Genomic DNA, 21,123 nt, shown 5'->3' with positions numbered 1-21,123 from the left:
CCGACATGGGAAGCAGCGATTCGGATTGCACTTCTTAAAGGCCGAGTGACCGTCGAAGTTCGTCCTTGACCATGTCAGTGACTGAGGTTCCGACGAAGGAAACGGCTGGCGCAGTTCTTCGCGCACAATGGCCCTGATGGCATCTTGAAGGTCACTGGATCCCAGTGCAAGGGTTCCGCACTGCGGTGGGAGCACTTGTCGGTTATATTGCCTAGTATGGATATTGAGAGTTTCCTCAATCGTCGTTGCATCTGTCAACGACTCAACTACGGTCTTCGGTGGATTGTGTATTAGTCCGGCGAAAAGTTCTCGCTTTACAGATCGCATAATGAAGTGGACTTTTTTCTCCTTGGACATTCTCCAAAGACGGGTCATCTCCTCCGTGAAGATGGCGATGGGCTCGTTGGGTAGTATCCCTGTGGTTTAGAGCAGAACTTCGGCCCTTTCTTTTTGCCTTGATAAGGTTCTCACGAAGTTGTTGCGGACCAGGTCCCACGTTGTAAGGGTGAACTCCCGGTTCTCGAACCAAGTCCTCGCCGCATTTCCAAGGATAAGTACTCATGGCGTAGCTTATCCTCAGAGGTCCAGTTGTTGAAGGTTGAGATCCTTTCGAATGTTTGGAGCCAGGTTTCCGGATCCTGCGATGAAGCTCCACGGAAGGGAGGGGATCGCTGGGTTGTTGAAGCACGATGGGAGACGCTGGAGCTTTCATTGTGGTTGCTGAGCCACGGTCTTCCTGGTTGTATCAGGCAGTAGTCCGTGCTCCGGAGGCAGTAAGTTCTAAATTATTCGTGTCGCACATACATGAAATCAGATTACACAAGGTTCGGCGACAGCAGACAACAGATAGAACCATCTATAACATTCCAGAAACTTCTGATTCATACACGGACAGCCCGCGCTAAGCTATAGCATTTCTCAGACGGTGAAAAGTGCTCATCCGAAAAAGATAAACAAGTCCACGTGTGAAAACATGAGGCCTAATCTGCCAGTAGCGTGGTAGTTGATAAAAAGCGCCAGTTGGAGCGTTACAAATTAAATGATAGGCTTTTACGTGCCAAGACCACGATCTCATTATGATGCACGCGGCAGTGGGGGACTCCGGAAATTTGGACCATCTGGGGCTTTTTAACGAGCACCATATTCTAAGCACGCGTGTGTTTTCGCATGTCGCCCCATTGAAATACGACTGCCATGGCCAGGCAGCTTGATCATTCTGCGACATTCCGGGCGACAGCTGCGACCTCAATGAAGCTCCAGGGCGGGCAGAGAACGGAGAAGGAACTTCCACCAGTGCGGCAGATTGGCCGACTTCTTTCAGGTGCATGGTGATTGAAAAGCGGCGCTCAAAAAGACGACTACACAGAAGTATCATAAGCCAACAAACACTGACACCAAGGACAACATAAGGGAAATTACTTGTGCTTAATAAATGAAAATAAAGAAACGTTAAATTAATGGAAATTAAAGGGGATGAAAAAAAAACGCTGCAGATGGGAACCGAACCCACAACCTTCGCATTTCGCGTGCGATGCTCTACCAATTGAGCCCCCGCGGCGCTGTTTCCCCATCCACTTTCTTGGGCACTTATGTGTCCTAGTAGAACCCTGGGAGTGTTAGCCAGCGCCACCACTCACACTCCTTGACGGTGGACGTGGAACGTCCTTTTTGCCGCAGGCGTCATGAGAACGTGATCTTCTTGGGTGAAGGCAACTAGTCAACAAAACCCACACATGCTACCTGAAGGCATCACTGTTGCCGGATTCGAGACATTTGCTATGTAATGAACGAGAAAAGAGGGGGTTAACCGAGGGTCCCGATTTTTATTAGTCATATCATAAGCCAACAAGCACTGACGCCAAGGACAACATAGGGGAAATTAGTTGTGCTTAATAAATGAAAATAAAGAAACGATAAATTAATGGAAATTAAAGGGGATGAAAAAACAACTTGCCGCAGGTGGGAACCGAACCCACAAGCTTCGCATTTCGCATGTGTGGGTTTATTGACCAGTTGCCTTCACCCAAAAAGATCACGTTCTCGCGACGCCTGCGGCAAAAAGGACGTTCCACGCGGGCCGCCAAGGAATGCGAGTGGTGGCGCTGGCTAACACTCCCAGGGTTCTAATAGGACACATAAATACCCAAGAAAGTGGATGGGGAAACAGCGCCGCGGTAGCTGAATTGGTAGAGCATCGCACGCGAAATGCGAAGTTTGTGGGTTTGGTTCCCACCTGCGGCAAGTGGCTTTTTCATCCACGTCAATTTCCATTAATTAATCGTTTCTTTATTTTCATTTATTAAGCAGAAGTATTTTCCCCTGTGTTGTCCTTGGTGTCAGTGTTTGTTGGCTTCTGATATGACTAATAAAAATGGGTACCCTCGGTTAATCGCCTGTCTTCTCGTTGACTACACAGAAGAGGTACACGTAACATGCACTGACTTCAATACACATTTATTCAGAAACACGCAAGTCATATATACTTTTCTTATGCGCGCTGTCTCACAAATCAGGTATCAACCGACAAAAAAAAAACAATAGAAAAAAGTTTAACGCTATCAGTGCACATGATACTATAATACTGTAATACCATGTTATATTATCTTAATACTATCATACCGTAATACACAGTAATAATTTTCCGAATTAGTTTCCCGAGTGCGAATATTCGCAGTCGAGTGCCTTATTTATCACCTATAACCAGCCCCCCCCTCGCCCCCCCCACTGAACACCTCATTCTTCAAAACGACCTGCAGCTTATTTGGATTGGTGCAATTTTGATAGCGGCGCTAAATTCATTTATATGCCAATTTAATGTCCCAAACACTCACTCTCATAATTCCCTTATCACATAAATATTGACCAGATTTTGCCAGCTACTTCATACAAGTACTTAGGCATTAATCTCTTACCAAGCCTTTCCTGGATCATTCACATTACTACCATATGTACTAATGCTTCAAAATCGCTGGGGTACTGACGCCGGAACCTATATATTTCACTCTCCAACGGCCGCAAGCTAGCTTATGAGACGTTTGCTCGCTAGCAGCTCGAATTTCCCTCTCCGATTTGGTCACACTGTCATAGCAACCTTATCAGGTCATTAGAATCAGTTCAAAATAGGGCCGCCAGGTGCAGCTCAGGTTACTATCCCAACAAATTAAGCATCCCACAAATAAATCTTAATATATGACTTCTGCCCTTAAGCACTCGTCGTGATTTTGCACTCTTGTCGTTTTCCACACATTAATCTCAGCTTCCCGCGCATCTGGGGGAACACTCATGCATTCAATTGGTCGGCGCTTCGACGTGCAATTCGAATATGGGATTGTATTGCTGAGTCCATCGTCTCCGAAACCAATCCTGATGAATTCCAGTAGTTGATAAGTTAATATTCCACTGCGTAAATTCAACAATATGATTGATGTCTTTTCTTTTGTTTTCCACTTTTATGCGTTCTGTACACTCTCTTGCTCTTATTTGTGATTTCGCTATTATGTTTACTATTCTTATATTTTTCATATTAGGATGATGGAATGGTTAATTTTGTGCAATGGTATTTTGTTTACTGAATCAACCGCATCTTGTGTGTCTATGCTGCACACTACCGTAACCTATTATTTTCGTGCGGTGCTCTAATGTATGCGTAAAATTTTGTGTATACCTTATTCTCCTATTTATTGTGTATGCATATTATGTTTTGTTATGTACCCATTATATACACTCATTAAGTTCTTACTGTGACGCCCCTTACCCAATACCATATACGAAGACTGCAGGGAAATTTGAAATAAATAAATAATAATAAATAAATAAATAAATAAATAAATAAATATTCTTTTTGAGTTATACATCGTGAGCAATGCGGATCATGCCTATCATGGAAGCGACGACAGTTATTTTTCCTTTCGCCGTAGAGGTGAGTTAATTAAGGAGCTGACGGAAGCTTTTTATATTAATGGGCAGGGCGCCTCGTGCGGGAGCCAACCTTCGCTGCACCTTTTAGATTGTGAAATGGCGTACCTTAATACAAAATAAAAGTGTCGTGGCAGATGCCTGGTTGGATGTCGCAGTAGTCATTCCTTTTAGGGATTGTTAACTTACATGTGCACCTGCACTACTCAACTTATGCTTCACAGTGATAGCTTTGCACAGTTTCGTTTTTGTTTTTTTGTCTTTTCAATGTATCATAGTGTGACATCTCTGGAATAAGAAAAGTATATATTCCTGTGTGCTTCTGAATGACTGTTTGTTTTGAAGTCAGGGCACGTCACAGCTACCTTTTATTTGTCATCGTGTTTTTTTTTTGAACGTTGCTTTAGAATCACCATGCAGCCCCCTCCACCACGTGGGACGTAGCAGTTAGGTGGACCTTTGATACAGGTCGAGAAAGACCGTGGATGCAACAGGCATAATTGAGGCTGCTGACGCTTTCATGTGTGAACAGAGGCACATCAATGAAGACGCACACGTGCGATGATTTTATTTATTTTATTTATTTGTACATACTACAGCTCGACCAGGACATTGCAGGAGTGGGTGTGAAAGGCAGACCAATGAAAATAATAAATAAGACAGGCAATTCGAACAATACAAGCCAAAACTATTCAATGGTCGCGAAGAATAAGTTTAAAGGAAGAGAACGAGTAAGACCAGGCAAATAATTCCTGTACTCGATTACACAGGGAAATAAACTGTATTTAAATGTATCAGTACGGGCAAAATAAGGTGCTATGTTTAGGTCATGGTGACTTCTAGTATTAGATGGTTTTACAGGAGTTAAATAGTTATCTGAAGATATACGACAAGAAGAGTTATTAATAATAATAATAATAAATTTTATTTCTGCCTCAATGCAATGCAAAAACTTCAGTGATTCCGTGCGTCGGCGATCTGACAGCGGTTGTAAGCCTATGGATGAAAGCGCTGTATACGGTGAAAAATCCTTGTCGTACCTTTGGTTTATGAAGCGGATCGCTTTCTTTTGGATGGCCTCAATCTGATTAATGTCGCACTGTTTGTGCGGAGTCCAGACGGGAGAAGCATATCCTTGTATAGGCCGGATTAGTGATTTATACAGCGGTAGTTTACAGATCAGTGGGGCTGTGGTCAATATGCGGCGCAGATAGCCTAACTTTTTCACTGCTTTTGAGGTTATTAAATCTATGTGATTCAACCAAAACACACTGTGTGTGAAAACAAGACCAAGGTATTTATATTCACTAACGCTCTGGATTGGAGTATTATTACCTTGTAAGTAAAAGCGGATTTTATTTGTCATTATTATTTGTCAGGTAGCGCACCAAGAGCTAAAATTAGAAAATTATTTTTGAAGCTGTAAATTGTCATGAAATGAGAAAATTTTATGATATAAAACAAAGTCAACAACACACAAACGTGTATGTGAGGTTATGTGATGAGGCAAATCATTTATAAAAATCAAGAAAAGCAATGGACCCAACACGGAACCTTGTGGCACTCCTGGGGGCACCTCTGTCACCCTGGAATTAGCTCTGTTAAAGGACACAAATTGGGATCCATTGGAAAGAAAACTAGAAATCCATCTGAGAAGGCGGGGATCGGTAAGGATGGCGTCAAGTATATGCATCAATTTCGAATGAATCACTGTATCAAATGCCTTTGAAAAGTCAATAAAGATTGCGTCAGTTTGGTTGCCCGTGTCGGGTTTAATACAAATGTCATGTGTAAGTTCACTTAGCTGTGTTAATGTGCTGAACCTGCGTCTGAAGCCATGCTGAACGTTAGTTAATAATTTATGTGACTCAAGATGTTCCCTGATGTGTTTGTAAATAATATGCTCTAAGATTTCACAGGAATGAGATGGTATAGAAAGTGGTCTATAATTAGATAAAACGTGTTTGTCACCGGTCTTGAATAAAGGAAGAACATGAGCCATTTTCCAGGATGAGGGTACTGTAGAGGATGCCAGGGACTTGCGAAATATGACGGGGAGGTAGCGACAGGTCCATAATGAGTACCGTAGCAAAAACAAGTTCGGAATGACATCTGGCCCAGCAGACTTCTTAATATCGAGTTTCAATACTAAATTCCAACACACCTCCTTTAGTAATGTTAATGTCATTAATGTGTACGTCGCTAAGAGCAATGGTGTCTGGTTGGATGGTTGGTTAATGTGCGTACGATGAATAATTCCTAATAATGTTCATGATGTATCAAAATAATTTATATTATAATAATATAGATCTACTTCCAGACTACACGAGGTGCAATTCAATTGTTTGATTTCATATGAGGAAGAACATAATAAAAGACCACAGTACAGCATTTGATGCTTCTAATTCCCTGAACAGCTGGAGGGCAGCTGCTTTGAGAACCTAGTAAATTACAACAAAATGAAAATACAGTCACAACTAGCGCACATTGCCAATGACAGCATGAAAAGCTAGAACCGCATCTTGCGGTTTCAAGAAGTAGAGCGTACACTCTAAAAGTTCTTCACATCCTTGAGAATGTATCTTGTGCCAAAACAATAATTGTCATCCGTCTTGGTTGCGCTCCCTTTTTTGGAAACTCTGCGGCGACTACTTTTCTGTATAGAATGTTATTTAATTCTTCAAATGCACCGGCCATTCCTGACCTAAAGAAGACGTCTAAAGAACAGACAGGCAACCTCTGATGAACAGCTTAGTCCCAAACGGTGTAAACATTTAATGTGCAGCATTCTGCGGCTAGATGGCCAGGAATTCGTCTGTGCAACGAAAAACAAGTGGTGCCATCTGTTACCAACAAAGTGCATTTCAGCTGTTTTGGTTCGTTTTTTGAAACGAACAGTGACTTGTCGTTAGTGTTTCAATTAGCAACGCCACATACCAATACGCAAACGCCAACTGTTCTAGGCAGTTGTCCGCAACACTTCAAATATGATAAGCATAAAAAATTGAGGCAGGAACTAGGGGATTGCCACATAGTGCGAAGCATTAGCTTGCAATTTTCATATTAATATATCCAGTGTATACACAAATTACGTGTAGAATCTTTCACTTATGAAGCTCGAGATTCCTTAAAGTTAGTTTACTGGGGAGATCACCATAGCGTGCGAGGTATTCTTTGGAGTAGCTTTTCTCAATACCGTGGAGGGATCAAATCTCGGCCGCGGCGGCCGCATTTCGACTGGGACGAAACACAATAAGGTCCATGTACTGTAGATTGCGTGCATGTTAAAGAAATTCAGGGGGTCAAAATTATGCCGGAGCCCCTCGCTACAGCGTGCCTCATAATCATATCTTGGTTTTGGCACGTAAACCACAGAATATCAATTTAAATAATACAACGAAAGCTGTATATGACTAACCTTCCGTAGTTTCTTTCGGCGTCCGGCAACAGAAAAAATCCTGTGGGCCCATCCCGGTGATATTGCAGAAAGTGTCCAAGCTGAAAAGCTTAATGGCACATACCCCTGTGGGCTTGAAAACCTGTAACGTGCCCTTGAACTATTCTTGTCACACATGGGACTCATAGAGGTCCCAGGCACCGGGTGAGAACCGATGGTTTTCTGGGACATTTTAAGTTTTTGTAAAGGGCAAGAATAAATGCAGGGTTTGCAAAACCATGAATGCTGGCTGACTTGTGTAAGTCGTCAAGATATATGGTATTATTATTATTCGTGTGTAATTGTAATATATCCTTCCTTTTCGGGAAACAGTCGGGCAAAAAGTGGCACATAGAATACATTGAGCGCATGCTGGCGTTGAGCAAAGGAAAGCAATTTAATAGCCATAATTGGTGTATGATGCGCCAGTGGCAATTCATACACGTCCTGTAAGAGGCGGTGATGCACACACAAAAAGCCGCGCTCAAGTAGTTCCGCATTGTGAGTGTGACTTGGGGAGGTTTTCTCAGCAAAGACAGGCGTCACAGCTGGTTGGTGTGCAATTGACTTTGTTGCAAGGGAGCATAGGTGGAAGAAATGAAACAGTCTATGGAATGGCAGCGAAAGGTGAAAACAGTAAATGCTCTGAAACGAATAAGTAACTACAAAGAATACTACTCACTAATTGACGATTCTAAAGTAGGGAGGTTTCAGCCCAAATTTGTTTTACACTTTAGTGCCCGTCTATGGAGCTAAGTGCAATCCAACCACACCGAGTCGTGTGAAGGCATCGAAACTTGGGGAGAAAGGCCAAATAGCAAATTGCTTTGTATAAATAGAGACAATGCATTCATAGACTGCATAAGGCCAGATATGCTGCTCTGCACCTAGTAAATTTTTTGCATAAGTGACCTCCTCCATCTATTTGCCAAAAATGTAGATCCCCTGTACAACAACTGCGGTTATCCTGCAGCGGAATTATTCAGACGAGGCATGTGCAACATTTGTGCGCCCGGTTAACTGCAAAGACCGTTGTTGTCTCTCGGAAGTATGCGAACAAAGCGAATAGTCGACAACATGCAACCCTGAATTTCCTAATTATATTTTATTGGCATCAGAAATGGTGCTGAATTTATTTACGATATTTGAAATATTAACAAGCCCGCACTTCTAAGCTTACCACTACATCCACACCACCTTTCCCACTGCGTAAGTATTGATAGCGCACCCGTTTTCATCCACCATCTGCTAAAGAAACTCTCCAATCTATCACGCACTGCATTGCCAATGTGAGAGTGCCTTCTTTCGCCGGTAAAACAAGAAAAACATCTACCAAGTGCACGTGAATGAATGTGTATGCGGAATCACTCGAGTACTAGAAAATATAGCAGAAAGATACTCCTGAAAGCTGGAGCGAGGGCGCAATTCATGGGGGCAGCAGCGTCGGTGTTCTCATTTTCTTTTAATTACGTTGTGCAGAGTTGACTCACAAGCTGGCTTGCGCCGGAACTTGTATACGGGATGTGACTTCATTGTGCACAGTATTTTTTACAAAGCAACAATGCCATTAAGAAATTTCTACTTCTAGAGCTAGATTAAGTTTTAGAGGCAGACATTATTTCCACGAGCAATTAAAACGATCTGTGAAGCTGAAAAAAATTCGCTAAATAACTTTCAAGCTAACTATTTCATGACACATATGTCAAGTGACGATTGATAGCCGGTGACTGCGAAAGTCATATACAAATGGAATTAATTTTGAGGAGGACACAAGTTTCGAGACAAGCGTTCCCAAACTTTTCGATGAAAGTTATTCGTGGTCTACCTATTGTAAAGGTTGAACGCATAAAAAACGTTTTATGTAAAAAAAAAAGAAATTATGAGCCATTCCATTCTGTGCAGCTCGACGACCATCGACGCTCTAAGCACACGATACACAGAGGCTGTGTTTAATTCTAGAGAATCGCGTGGACGACAGCACCCTGAGGAGCCGGAGGAAAGTAGACACGTTCGACGGGACCGCCACCACGGGACAGCGGAAGGAAAGGAAACTGGATATGCAAGCCCCTGGAAGACCGACAAAGAGAGGGCGGCGCGAATTTATACATGGCAGACGCGGGTCAATGTGTAGTATCTCTTCTTGTCAGCTTAATTTGTGACACGGTTTGCATTTGCACCCAAGATACTGAAGTTATTTTGGCAAGTTGGCGGAGCACTTGAAGCCTGCTTCACCTCCGCCGCGGGTCGGCCCGGTATTGCTCTATCTTCGGGATCGGGCGACAGTTTTTGCTCGCGCAGAACATAAATGCCAGGAACCCTAGCCATAAGCAGCTTCGCTGTAAAAGTAAGTGGAACAACAGTACATCTTCACCGCAAGTTTGGCAGCGCTTATCTCAAAACCGCTGACTTTCAAAGTTCGCTTTAGGTTGATTTTCCTGTGAACTTACTCGCTTCAGTTCGCGTATTGCTCTATGTGTGCTCAAGTATATCGTTCGAAAGCAGCTTAGTAAAATTTTGGTAAGAACTGTAAATAATGTAAGTCCGTGTGCTCTAGTAAACCAGTTCAATGAGGAAATTTTGGCAGTTGGCTACACATGACATTGACACGTGTACTTAACTTTATCGCGCGACCACGTTTCGCCGCCTAACAAATGTTATCGCACAGCGCACGACGCGCCTGCATATAAAAGAAGTTTCTGGAATGTTATCGATGGTTGCGTCCGCTGTCTTTCACCGCAACTTGTGTAATCTGATTGCATCTATGCGCGACGCGAATGGTGTAGAACTTTGTGTAAGACAGGCGAGAACCAGCGGTTAATCTGGAACATTCGACGACCGATCTATAAAAGCCGACGCGCTTGGCCCGCTGATGAGATTTTCGACGATCGCCGACCGTGTTCGCCGCTATCGTTGTGCTATAAGTGTAGCCTGTTTTTGTGGGCACAGGTTCGCCCAATAAAAGTTAGTTGTGTCTTTCACAGTATTGATACTGTGTTCTTCAACGTCACCACCACGTGACAATATGTATATATATATATATATATATATATATATATATATATATATCCCAATTATTATTTCTTATATATATGTAACAATTCTTAACGTAAAAAAACTGTATAATGTTGCAGCCCTCTTATGCAATTATTCATTCACTTATTCGTTCAATTATACCTCAAGAGTCTAGCTGGACGTTATGTGAGCGGTGACTCGCACAGTGGTGCTCTCGGTAACGGTTGGGTGTCGCCGAGAATCACGGATTCTCTAATGGCATATTTTTATCCTTTTTAGGGAAACCGAGTATGATGCGAGGCTGGCTGGTTTCTCAAAATATCAGGTAAGATGTTTAGCGAGGAATACGTTGGTGACAACTTTCAGGCCTCCAATACTTCTTTTAATTAAAAACTTATATGCACAGCATTTCTTACATCTCCAAAATTACGAAATATGTACAGGTGCAGAAGTGACGAAAAATTTTTGGTACATAGAGAGTTTTCTCAGGTCTACAGTATGTGATGGTATGATAATGCTCACAATAGGAACATCAGATATGAAAATATTAACGGTTTCATGCCCAGCAGGCTTCAACAGCACTGATCCAGCCACTTTCTAAGTATAAATAGTGCGCACACTGTGGAAAACAATGAAAAAGTGGAGCCATACATACAACGACAAAACCCACATCGACCAAACATAGCCAACCGAGAACCTTTCCACTCTTGTTACTAAAACATTTTGCACACTTTATACAAACTTCCGGCACACTTCTAGTACGAAGTTTTTCAAGATGCATGCGAAAAATTTTCCATATCATTAGCCTCATCCATACTGTTTCTGATCATTGACCATCCCAGCGTGAACAATTGTGTACACAGCGGATGAAACGTTTAACCATGGCTATTTGAAGCCGCCGCCGACTTCTACATTTCACATAACTTTATCCCGTCCGCTGCGTTGGGCTGAAACCAAGAGCTGCAAATGATCGCAAAACAAACCACACATAAGATGGCCGAACTTTTTCATCCTTCAATTCCAGCTCTCAATCCTAAAATGAAGAACGGAGCCAGAATTTGGAATAGAAAAGTGTAGTTTAACAGTTTTAAAGAAAGATGAGATGCTTGAGAAAGGCTAGCCTATGTTTAGATAGGGAGACCTATTTCCGTCAACGGCGGCCTTGTCATCCTCGACGCTTAGTTTTCACAAGTTAGTAGGGTTATGTCACGCGCGGTCGTTGTTGGCTGTGGCTGGCTGTACATGAAGAAGCTGAAAGGAAATTGAGCATTGTCCTTTGACGTTTCAGGGCATAGTTTATAAGAGAAGAAAAAATCAGCGGATCCCACGCAGTGTGGGTCGATGTAAACAAAGCTGTGTGTGCTGTTTTCTTTGAATGACGATAATTAGCGGTGATGTTGGCAACGAATGTGTGATTTCTTCAGCGCTTAGTCCAATATGAGTGTGTTGAGTTGATATTACACGTTCTCTTGCGTGGACCACTGCAGTTCGTATAACACAAAGAACACACAGGGAGACCTGTTTCTTTGAGGTGTTGTGCCTCATGCATTGATTGATGTATGATTGAGTGGCCATCTTGAATGCCTGCTCAATCACTCATATGATCTTCGCTTTCTTTATCTTGGAGGTAATGACTCTATAGCGCTAAGTACTAAATTGAATTTATTATATTCAGCGAATTGCTACGTTGGTCTCGAAACACTAACACAATCGAAGCATCTTGGTTCCACCGATCTGCTGGAAACAGTATTAGGCGCTTGAATTACATGATAAATTCCAAATGTGCGCTCTAATAAGGGAAATTTCAAGTCATCTTGGATAAACACTCAATCATTCAGGTGATCTTCGCTTTGTTAATCACGGAGAGAAACAGCCGATCGGGCTAATTACGTACTAAATTGAAGTTCTTATATGCAGCGAATTCCTACAAAAACAAAGGAGAAATCTTGATTTTGTCGATCTCCTGGAAACAGTACTAAGCGTGAGATTGACATGAGAAATTTGAAGTACGCGCTCCACTCAGGGAGATTTTTAATTGTTTTCGATTTCCAATCAAATCCTCAGACAATTCTCGATCTGTTAATCTTCGAAATGGATACCTGATAGCGCTAATGGCGTACTACTTTTAAGGTGCTATATAAACAAATTACTAGAATATCTTGCAACATACACTAAAGCAATCGAAGAATATTGGTTTTGTCGACGTTCTGACAACCGCAGTAGTCGCGAGAATGACACGAGGAATTCGAAGTGTGCGTCTCACTCAGGGGATATGTCAGATCATCTTGTGGCCCATCCAAACCTTCAAATGATCTTCGCTCTGATAATCATTGAGGTGGACACCCAATAGTGCTAATAACGTATTACGTTCAAGCTGTTATAGTGAAATAACTCCTAAGTTATCGTGAAGGACTCCCTAAAGAAATAGAAGAACCTTGGTCTTCTCGAGGTTGTGGCAACAGTAGTGGTCGCGAGGATAACATGATAAATTCCAAGTGTGCGTTCCACTCAGGGAGGTTTCAAGTTCTTTTGGATGCCCACTCAGACACTTAGACGATCTTCGCATTGTTCATCTTCTATGTGGAGACCTGATAGCGCTAACTACGTACTAAGTTCAAGTTATGTTCAGCGAATTTCTACGTTGTCTTGAGACACTCACTAAATCAATCGAATAATTTTTGTTTTGTCCATCTCCTGGAGACAGAACTAGGCGTGAGATAAACATGAGAAATTGGAGGCTTCAAATTGTCTTCGCTGTGAAATCAAATGCTCAGACGATCCTTGATTTGTTAATCTTCGAAATGGAGACCCAATAGCGCTAATTACGTACTACGTTTAAGCTGGTATATTGAAAAAATTCTTACGTTATCGTGAAAGGCTCACTAAAGCAATAAATAAATCTTCGTTTTGTCGACGTTCTGGCAACAGTAGCGGTTGCGAGAATGATATCAGGAATCCTATGTATGTGTTCCACTGTGGAATATTTCAAGTTGTCTTGGATGTACAACGAAAGCTTGAAGTAATATTCGCTTCTTAATCTTGGAGGTGCATACAGATAGCACTAATAACGTACCATGTAGAAGCTGTTACACTGAAACAATTCCTTCGTTATCCGGAAAGACTCCCTCAAGCAATTAAAAAATCTTGGTTTTGCCGACGTTCTGGCAACAGTAGGAGTTGAGAGAATGACACGAGAAATTGGGAGTGCGCGTTTCACGCAGTGGAATTTCAAATTGTCTTTTAAGTCCAATCAAATCCTCAGAAAATCCTCGCTTTGTTAATCTTCGAGGTGGAGGCGGAATAGAGCTGATACCGTACTATGTTCCAGTTGTTATATTCAGCTTATTCGCACGTTATCACGAAAGACTTCCTAAAGCAATGGAAGAACCTTGGTTTGGTCGACGTTCTGACAACAGTAGTAATCGTGAGAATGAGATAAGAAATCGGAAGTGTGCGGTTCACTCAGGGAGATACCAAGTTGTCTTCGATGCCCACTCAAACCCTGAGATGATCTTTGCTTTCTTGATGCTCGCGGAAAAGGGCCAATGGCACGAATGGGTGCATCTTGTGACCTGGGTGCCGCGGTAGCGTAGAGGTAGAGTGTCCGCCTCGCGGACCGTGACTCGAATCCCGGTGCCGCGCAATTTCCGACCGGATTTCAAAAAAACAAAAAATATCCGCGTGTGGATAAAATTGCATAAACAGGCCTGCCTGATCCACGTGACCCGAACCGGTAACGCCCTCCCTCACCAGAGCAGGATTGGCCACCCTCTGCAGTACTTGACCACAATCTCCTATAAGAATACAACAATCAAACCCCGGCCCTCAGTGGCTGCGAAGCAACTGACCACGGCGGCGGTCAGACCTGTAACGCAGCAGAGGGTGCTAAGAATACCCGGGTCCGAACAGGCCGCCATTGGAATCTGAACCTGGCAATGTTTAACGCTACAACGTTATCTATTGAGGCGAGTCTAGCAGTGCTATTGCAGGAATTAGAAGGCAGTAAATGGGATATAATATGGCTCAGTGAAGTTAGGAGGACAAAAGAAGCATATATAGAGTGCTAACATGCGGGCACGTACTGTGCTACCGGGGCTACGCGGAGAGACGATAATTAGGAGTCGGATTCCTGATTAATGAGTATACAGCTGGTAACATACCGGAATTGTATACCAATAAAGAGAGGGGGGCAAGTCTTGTTGTGAAACTTAATAAGAGGTACAAATTGAAGGTTGTACAGGTCTACGCCCTTACATGCAGTCATGATGACCAGGAAGTCGAAAGCTTCTATGAAGACGTGGAATCGGCGATGGGTAAAGTCAAAACAAAATACACTATACTGATGGGCGGCTTCAATGCCAGGGTAGGCAAGAAGCAGGCTGGAGACAAGTAAGTGGGGGAATATGGCATAGACTCTAGGAATAGCTGGGGAGAGGTATTAGTAGAGTTTGCAGAACAGAATAATATGCGGATAATGAATAACTTCTTCCGTAACCGGGATAGCTGAAAGTGGACGTGGAGGAGCCCGAATGGCGAGACTAGAAATGAAATAGACCTTATACCCTGCGCTAAGCCTGGCATCATATAACAAATGGACGGGATCGGCAAGGTGCGCTGCAGTGACCATAGGATAGTAAGAACTAGAATTAGCCTAGACTTGAGGAGGGAATGGAAGAAACTGGTACATAAGAAGCGGATCAATGTGTTAGCGGTAAGAAGGAAAATAGAGGAAATGCGGATCAATCTACAGAACAGGTATTCGGCTTTAACTCAGGAGGAGGATCTTAGTGTTGAAGCAATGAACGATAATCTTATGGACATCATTAAGGAGTGTGCAAGAGAAGTCGGTGGTAACTCGGTTAGACAGGATGCCAGTAAGCTATCGCAGGAGAGGAAAGATCTTAGCAAGAAACGCCAATGTATGAAAGCCTCTAACCCTACAGCTAGAATAGAACTGGCAGAACTTTCCAAGGTAATCAATAAGCGTAAGACAGCTGACATAAGGAAGTATAATATGGATAGAATTGAACATGCTCTCAGGAATGGATGAAGCCTAAAAGCAGTGAAGGAGAAACTAGGAATAGGCAAGAATCAGATGTATACGTTAAGAAACCAAGCCGATAATATCATTAGTAATATGGATGAGATAGTTGAAGTTGCTGTGGAGTTCTATAGAGATTTATACAGTACCAGTGGCACCCACGACGATAACGGAACAGAGAATAGTCTAGAGAAATTTGAAATCCCACAAGTAAAGCTGGAAGAAGAAAAGAAATCCTTGGGAGCTATGAAAAGGAGGGAGGCAGCTGGGGAGGATCAGGTAACAGCAGATTTGTTGAAGGATGGCGGGCAGATTGTTCTAGAAAAACTGGCCACCCTGTATACGGAATGCCTCATGACCTCGAGCGTACCTGAATGGCATAATAAGTTAAAGCTCTTTTATTCAGCGAATTCCTACGTTATCGTAAAACAGTCAATAAAGCAGTCAAAAAATCATTTTTTGTCGAACTTCTCGGAGGAGTCGCAGTCGTGTGAATCACTGAGAAATTTAAAGTGTGCTTTTCACTCAATGAGCCTGTAAGTTGTCTTGGGTACCGACTTAAACGCGAAGAAGATCTTGGCTTCGACCTTCTTTGAGGATGAGTCCGAATATCAAATATTACCTACTATGTCTACGTTGTTATATTCAGGGAGTTCTTCCATTGTCTTTGACGCTCACTTAAGTAATCTTAGAATCTAGATTCTCTCAAACTTCACTGAAGCATTCACATTTGCGAGAATCACATATGACCATAGAACCGAAGTATGAGTCTCAGGCTATGAGATTTTTAGTGGTTTCAAATGGTCACTCAAAAGCCTAGATTATCTTCGAGGAGTTCCAAGATCAACAATTAAATATTCCGTCAGATATTTGATACGTAGCAAATTTCTACGTTACACACACACACACACACACACACACACACACACACACACACAAACACACACACACACACACACACACACACACATATATATATATATATATATATAGTGTTACGGCCGCGAAAGGCGTTCATTAACAAGCCAGGTACAGTTAGACGTGGCGGCCTTGTTCAGTTGAGCGCCTATCGAAATTAAGCTAGGGCGCGGCACGTCGTCCTCCTCCTTCACCTGTCTTGGATGCCCCACATATGGTTGATGCATAAATCCACTACGTACGTAAGAGTGTCACATTTCCCTGCGCGCAGACAAACCCCGCCGGACAGGTCAAACAGGTCGTCGTGAAATAAAGGGTTTATACGGGCTGCATGCGAAAGTTAAGTCTTTGCTGACCGTCGGCCATTTGATGTAAGGTGTACTATGCGGTAGGTTAATTCGAATTTACGATCAGTAATAGGACAGGGTGCAACATAGTGGACCAGCAGTTTTCAGATAATACACGTTTTCTTGTTGTTTTCAAGAGAAAATAACTCCCGGGGTTCATATATCACTTGTTGGCCTCGGCGCTCGTAGCGTGCCATCGAGCGGTCTTGTGAAATAAGAGTGCGCAAAGAAGCAAGTCATCGGGCCTCTTCAGCAAGAGAGGCGGTGTAGGACATACAAAGATTATCGTGGCTTGGAAAGGGGAAGACTGTGTGTAGTGTGTAACGAGGCGGACGAGCATAAAAAAGAATGAAGGGACTGTAACCCGTAATTTGGTACTGTGAGGCGTTAAATGCGTACTTAATGAAAGGTAGCATGCTATCTCAGTTGTTATGATCTGACGTGACATACAAGGCCAGCATGTTAGTAAGAGTTATGTTCATGCGTTCCGTAAGGCCATTTGTTTGTGAATGATACGGGGTTGAATGTCGAAAACTTGAGGCACATAGACGAAACATCTCTTTGACCACGTCTGCAGTGAACTGGCGCCCACAATCGTTGATGGTGACTCCGGGAGGTCCTTGTCAGAGAGTGGCAAATTCGGTTGCCATACCCCATGGTATCGCAGCTGTCTCACAGTAGCCCGTCAAGTGATCGGCACACACGACATTCCAGTGATTCCCTTCAGATGACTGCGGGAAAGGACCCAAAAGATCGATGCCCACTTGCTCAAACGAAGTGCTGAGAGGTGGCACTGTTTGTAGTCGACCAGGAGGAGCACTCATCGGACACTTGTGATGTTGACCCTCGTTTCAGCTGGATACGTAGTGGTCGGTAGTCTGGCGCATTTTAGGAAAGTAGAACCTTTATTGAACGCGGTACAGCGTCAGTTGACATCCCAAATTACCGAATGTTCGATAGTCATGCATACAGCCCAAGAGGGAGACACGGTGACTCAGCGGGACCACTAGAAAATATCCTGGGCCTGTAGCAGATTACTTCTTTTTGTAAAGAACCCCATCATGAACGCAGAAACGAGTGGATGGGGTCTATTTTCTTGCAGTATTGAGCAGTGATTCTAAAGTTCTGTGTTTTTGTTGCTCAGTCTTGGAGGTATTTATATCAATTACTCCTGGCCCCAGTGATGCGATATAGTGGTCGAAGTCGTCCGCGTCGCAGTACCTCGTTGGAAGCGGCAAGCGCGAGAGGCAGTGAGTGTCGGCTTGCCTTCGGCAGTTTTTATAAGAAACGCTAAAGTCATATTCCTGTAAGCGAAGTGTCCAACGCACAAGCCATCCCGACGGATCACGCAGAGTAACGAGCCAGCAGAGAGAATGATGGTTTGTCCCCACCGTAAAGGGGCGTCCAAAGGTATGGTCGGAAGTGCGGTAGTGCGAAAATCCCTGCAAGACATTCTTGCTCGGTGTCCGGGTAGTTGCGCTCGCACACACTTAAAGAGCAACTCGCGTAGGCGACGACGTGTTCCTTGGTGTCGACGTGTTGGATCAGGACAGCGCCGATGCCAATACCGCTAGCGTCTGTATGAACTTCTTTGGGAGCCGCATCGCCGAAGCGTCGGAGGATGGGACAGGACATCAGAAGAAACTTCGGCTCGCGAAAACTCCCCTTCAGAATCAGGGGTCCAGTGAAAGGGAAAGTCCATCTGAAGGAGGCATGTCAGCGGATAGGAGATGTTGGAAAATCCACGAATAAGCCGGCTGAAATGTGAGTAAAGCCCTAAGAAACTGCGTAGCTCTTTTACATGGCGAGGTTGCTTGAATGCTTCCAGAGTAGCAGTCTTCACGGGATCGTGTGGCATGCCGTCCTTTTACAGTAAATGACCCATAACCAGTGTTTGGCACTCTTCAAAATGACTTTTCTTCAAGTTGAGCACCAAAGCAGCTTATCCAAGAAGTCTACCACAAGATCGAGACGTGCGTTGTGCTCATTAAACGTGCGCTCAGGAATCACTACATCGTGTAGATAGCACATGCACAATGCAGAATCATTTCCTCAAGGAAAGCAAAAATGGACCCCAGAAAAAAAGCTGCTCATTGAGCAGCTTGACGAGGCCTGAGGCCCTACAGGCAGTGGCAACAGCGGCAAAACAGCAGTGTATGTCGTACACCCATACTAGAAGAAAAAAAAAAGCAACTCGAGAAACAAAAAACTAAAATAAAGAAAGAAAGAAACTATTGGCACCAAGTTGTGACGAACGAGAAAAAATATTTACATATACATACACCAATAACTGCAATGCATGCTAACTGACCTGGAGAGGCAAAGCCGAAGGGTGGGTCTAAAAAATTAATCTGCAGAAAACTAAAGTAATATTTAACAGTCTGGGAAGAGAACAGCAGTTTACGATAGGTAGTGAGGCAGTGGAAATGGTAAGGGAATACATCTACTTAGGACAGGTAGTGACTGCGGATCAGGATCATGAGACTGAAATAATCAGAAGAATAAGAATGGGCTGGGCTGCGTTTGGCAGGCATTCTCAGATCATGAACAGCAGGTTGCCATTATCCCTCAAGAGAAAAGTTTATAACAGCTGTGTCTTACCAGAACTCACGTACGGGGCAGAAACCTGGAGGCTTACGAAAAGAGTTCTACTCAAATTGAGGACGACGCAATGAGCTATGGAAAGAAGAATGATAGGTGTAACGTTAAGGGATAAGAAAAGAGCAGATTGGGTGAGATGATGATGATAATGGAACAAATAACAAACCAATATTGTACACTGACATGTTATATTCACACGTACACACGCAAACACCCGTAGAAGTGGCGCGCATACGCCCCTATACATACATATATGTACACCTACATATACATTTACATATACACGCGTACATGGCATATATACACACACAATTCAAGTGCACACATGTATAACGTTAAGTTAAATATTTTATGAAGAATGAACTGTTACAAAAACGGAGAGCGAGAAAAAAAGTGAAATTAGACAATGCCTGCAAAATCATTCCACACTAATCCACACAAAAGAATGCACAACGCCGAATGTAAGCTGCATGATATAAATATGTTGCCCATTAAGCTATACTGTTTAAAAATTACTCAATTAAAGCATGTTTATTTATTGCGGAGCCATCAATTAAGCTTGTATTATTGTTCAGGGTGTAAGGTATTATATACATTAACATTCGTTGACGGTAATTCGTTCGAGTTTTGGGAAGACACCACTTTTCTAATTGTCGAGTGTTGGCTGCCGGTACACGTTCCTTGAGCGCTGCTATTCTGATAAGGAAGTTAGTACGAAACGTGGTTTTAGTGGTGAATAAAGAAACAATTCTGTGCGGTAGCATAACACTGATGGGCAAAATTTTTAACCGAATAAAAAGCGGTTTCGAGTGTGCGCAGTACTCTTCGTCTGCAATGACACGAATCGCTTTCTTTTGCAGGCTCACAATTCTATTCATGTTAGTCGGTGATGCCGTGCCCCAAACAAGATGACAATATGCAATGTGTGATTGAAATAATCAAACATACATCTGTTTTTTAATGTGCACTGGAAGAATGCCACGACACCGGGAAAGGGCTCCAACAGTTTTAGATAAAGTTAGGGATCCCACTTCAAACCACGCAGGATGTTGTCAATAAAGCGCGCGAAAGTTGCAGGCGCATTACAGAGCCCGAATGGCATCACATCGAATTCAAAAATTCCATTTGGTGCTACAAATGCTTTTTTCTCCTTGTCTGCCTTCGGCATACGAATCTGTCAGTACCCCTACCTCAAGTCAACAGACGAAAAATAAAGAAGCTGATGAAAGGCAGTCGACGGCATTGTCAATATGCGGGAAAGGATATACGTCCATTTAGTGATCGTGATGGTGTTGAGGCGGCGCTAGTCAACACAAAATCGTCATATACCATCTTTCTTTTTAACCATAATCACTGGCGCTGCCCACGGACTGCAGAATTCTTGGATTACGTTCTTATTTAGCATTTCACGCACTTGGCCGTTGATCACCTTGAATTCTGATGATATACTGCTTCTGTCGCTAAGCAAACAGTTTTCCAACCTGCGCAAACAAACGACCACAGAGAGAGAGAACACACAAGGACAGGCGCAGACATGCAACTAATCTTTATTCCACAAAGATCACATATAAATACATCCCAGAAATACACCACTGCAGGTGCGCCGAGAAAGCATAATCACCCGAAACCTTTCTGATCAAGTGACACGCAACCTAAGTACGTTGATGAAGAAACCTCACCTCATTGTTGTACAGATAAAACTGAGGTGCCACTGACACAATCATCGCCCTTCTTTCTTATATGATACGCCTCGCGTAACTCTCTCGCTCGGCTATTTCGGCACCGGCACAGCATTTTCACTTCTTTCAGGATCGGCTTACACGAGCATGTTAAGTAATGTGATGAGGTTTGTT

At 43.1% G+C, this 21,123-nt stretch overlaps 1 protein-coding gene and 1 non-coding gene across 2 annotated transcripts in view; both read left to right on the top strand.

Moving 5' to 3' along the window:
- LOC142566620 (uncharacterized) overlaps positions 1 to 21,123 on the top strand; it is a 57,159-nt gene that overhangs the window by 15,567 nt on the left and 20,469 nt on the right. Inside the window, exon 4 of the mRNA XM_075677457.1 lies at positions 10,643 to 10,688. Coding sequence (XP_075533572.1) covers positions 10,643 to 10,688 — 46 coding nt within the window. The remainder of the gene's footprint in view (positions 1 to 10,642; positions 10,689 to 21,123) is intronic.
- LOC142566907 (U2 spliceosomal RNA) lies at positions 9,454 to 9,637 on the top strand. Its single transcript, XR_012825173.1, has one exon. It is a non-coding gene; the product is annotated as a U2 spliceosomal RNA (small nuclear RNA).

Source organism: Dermacentor variabilis, unplaced genomic scaffold (assembly GCF_050947875.1).
Source record: "Dermacentor variabilis isolate Ectoservices unplaced genomic scaffold, ASM5094787v1 scaffold_13, whole genome shotgun sequence".
In the NCBI taxonomy this organism is placed as follows: Eukaryota; Metazoa; Arthropoda; class Arachnida; order Ixodida; family Ixodidae; genus Dermacentor; species Dermacentor variabilis.
The sequence above is the reverse complement of the archived record's forward strand: the minus strand, read 5'-3'. Positions and strand labels throughout refer to the sequence as shown.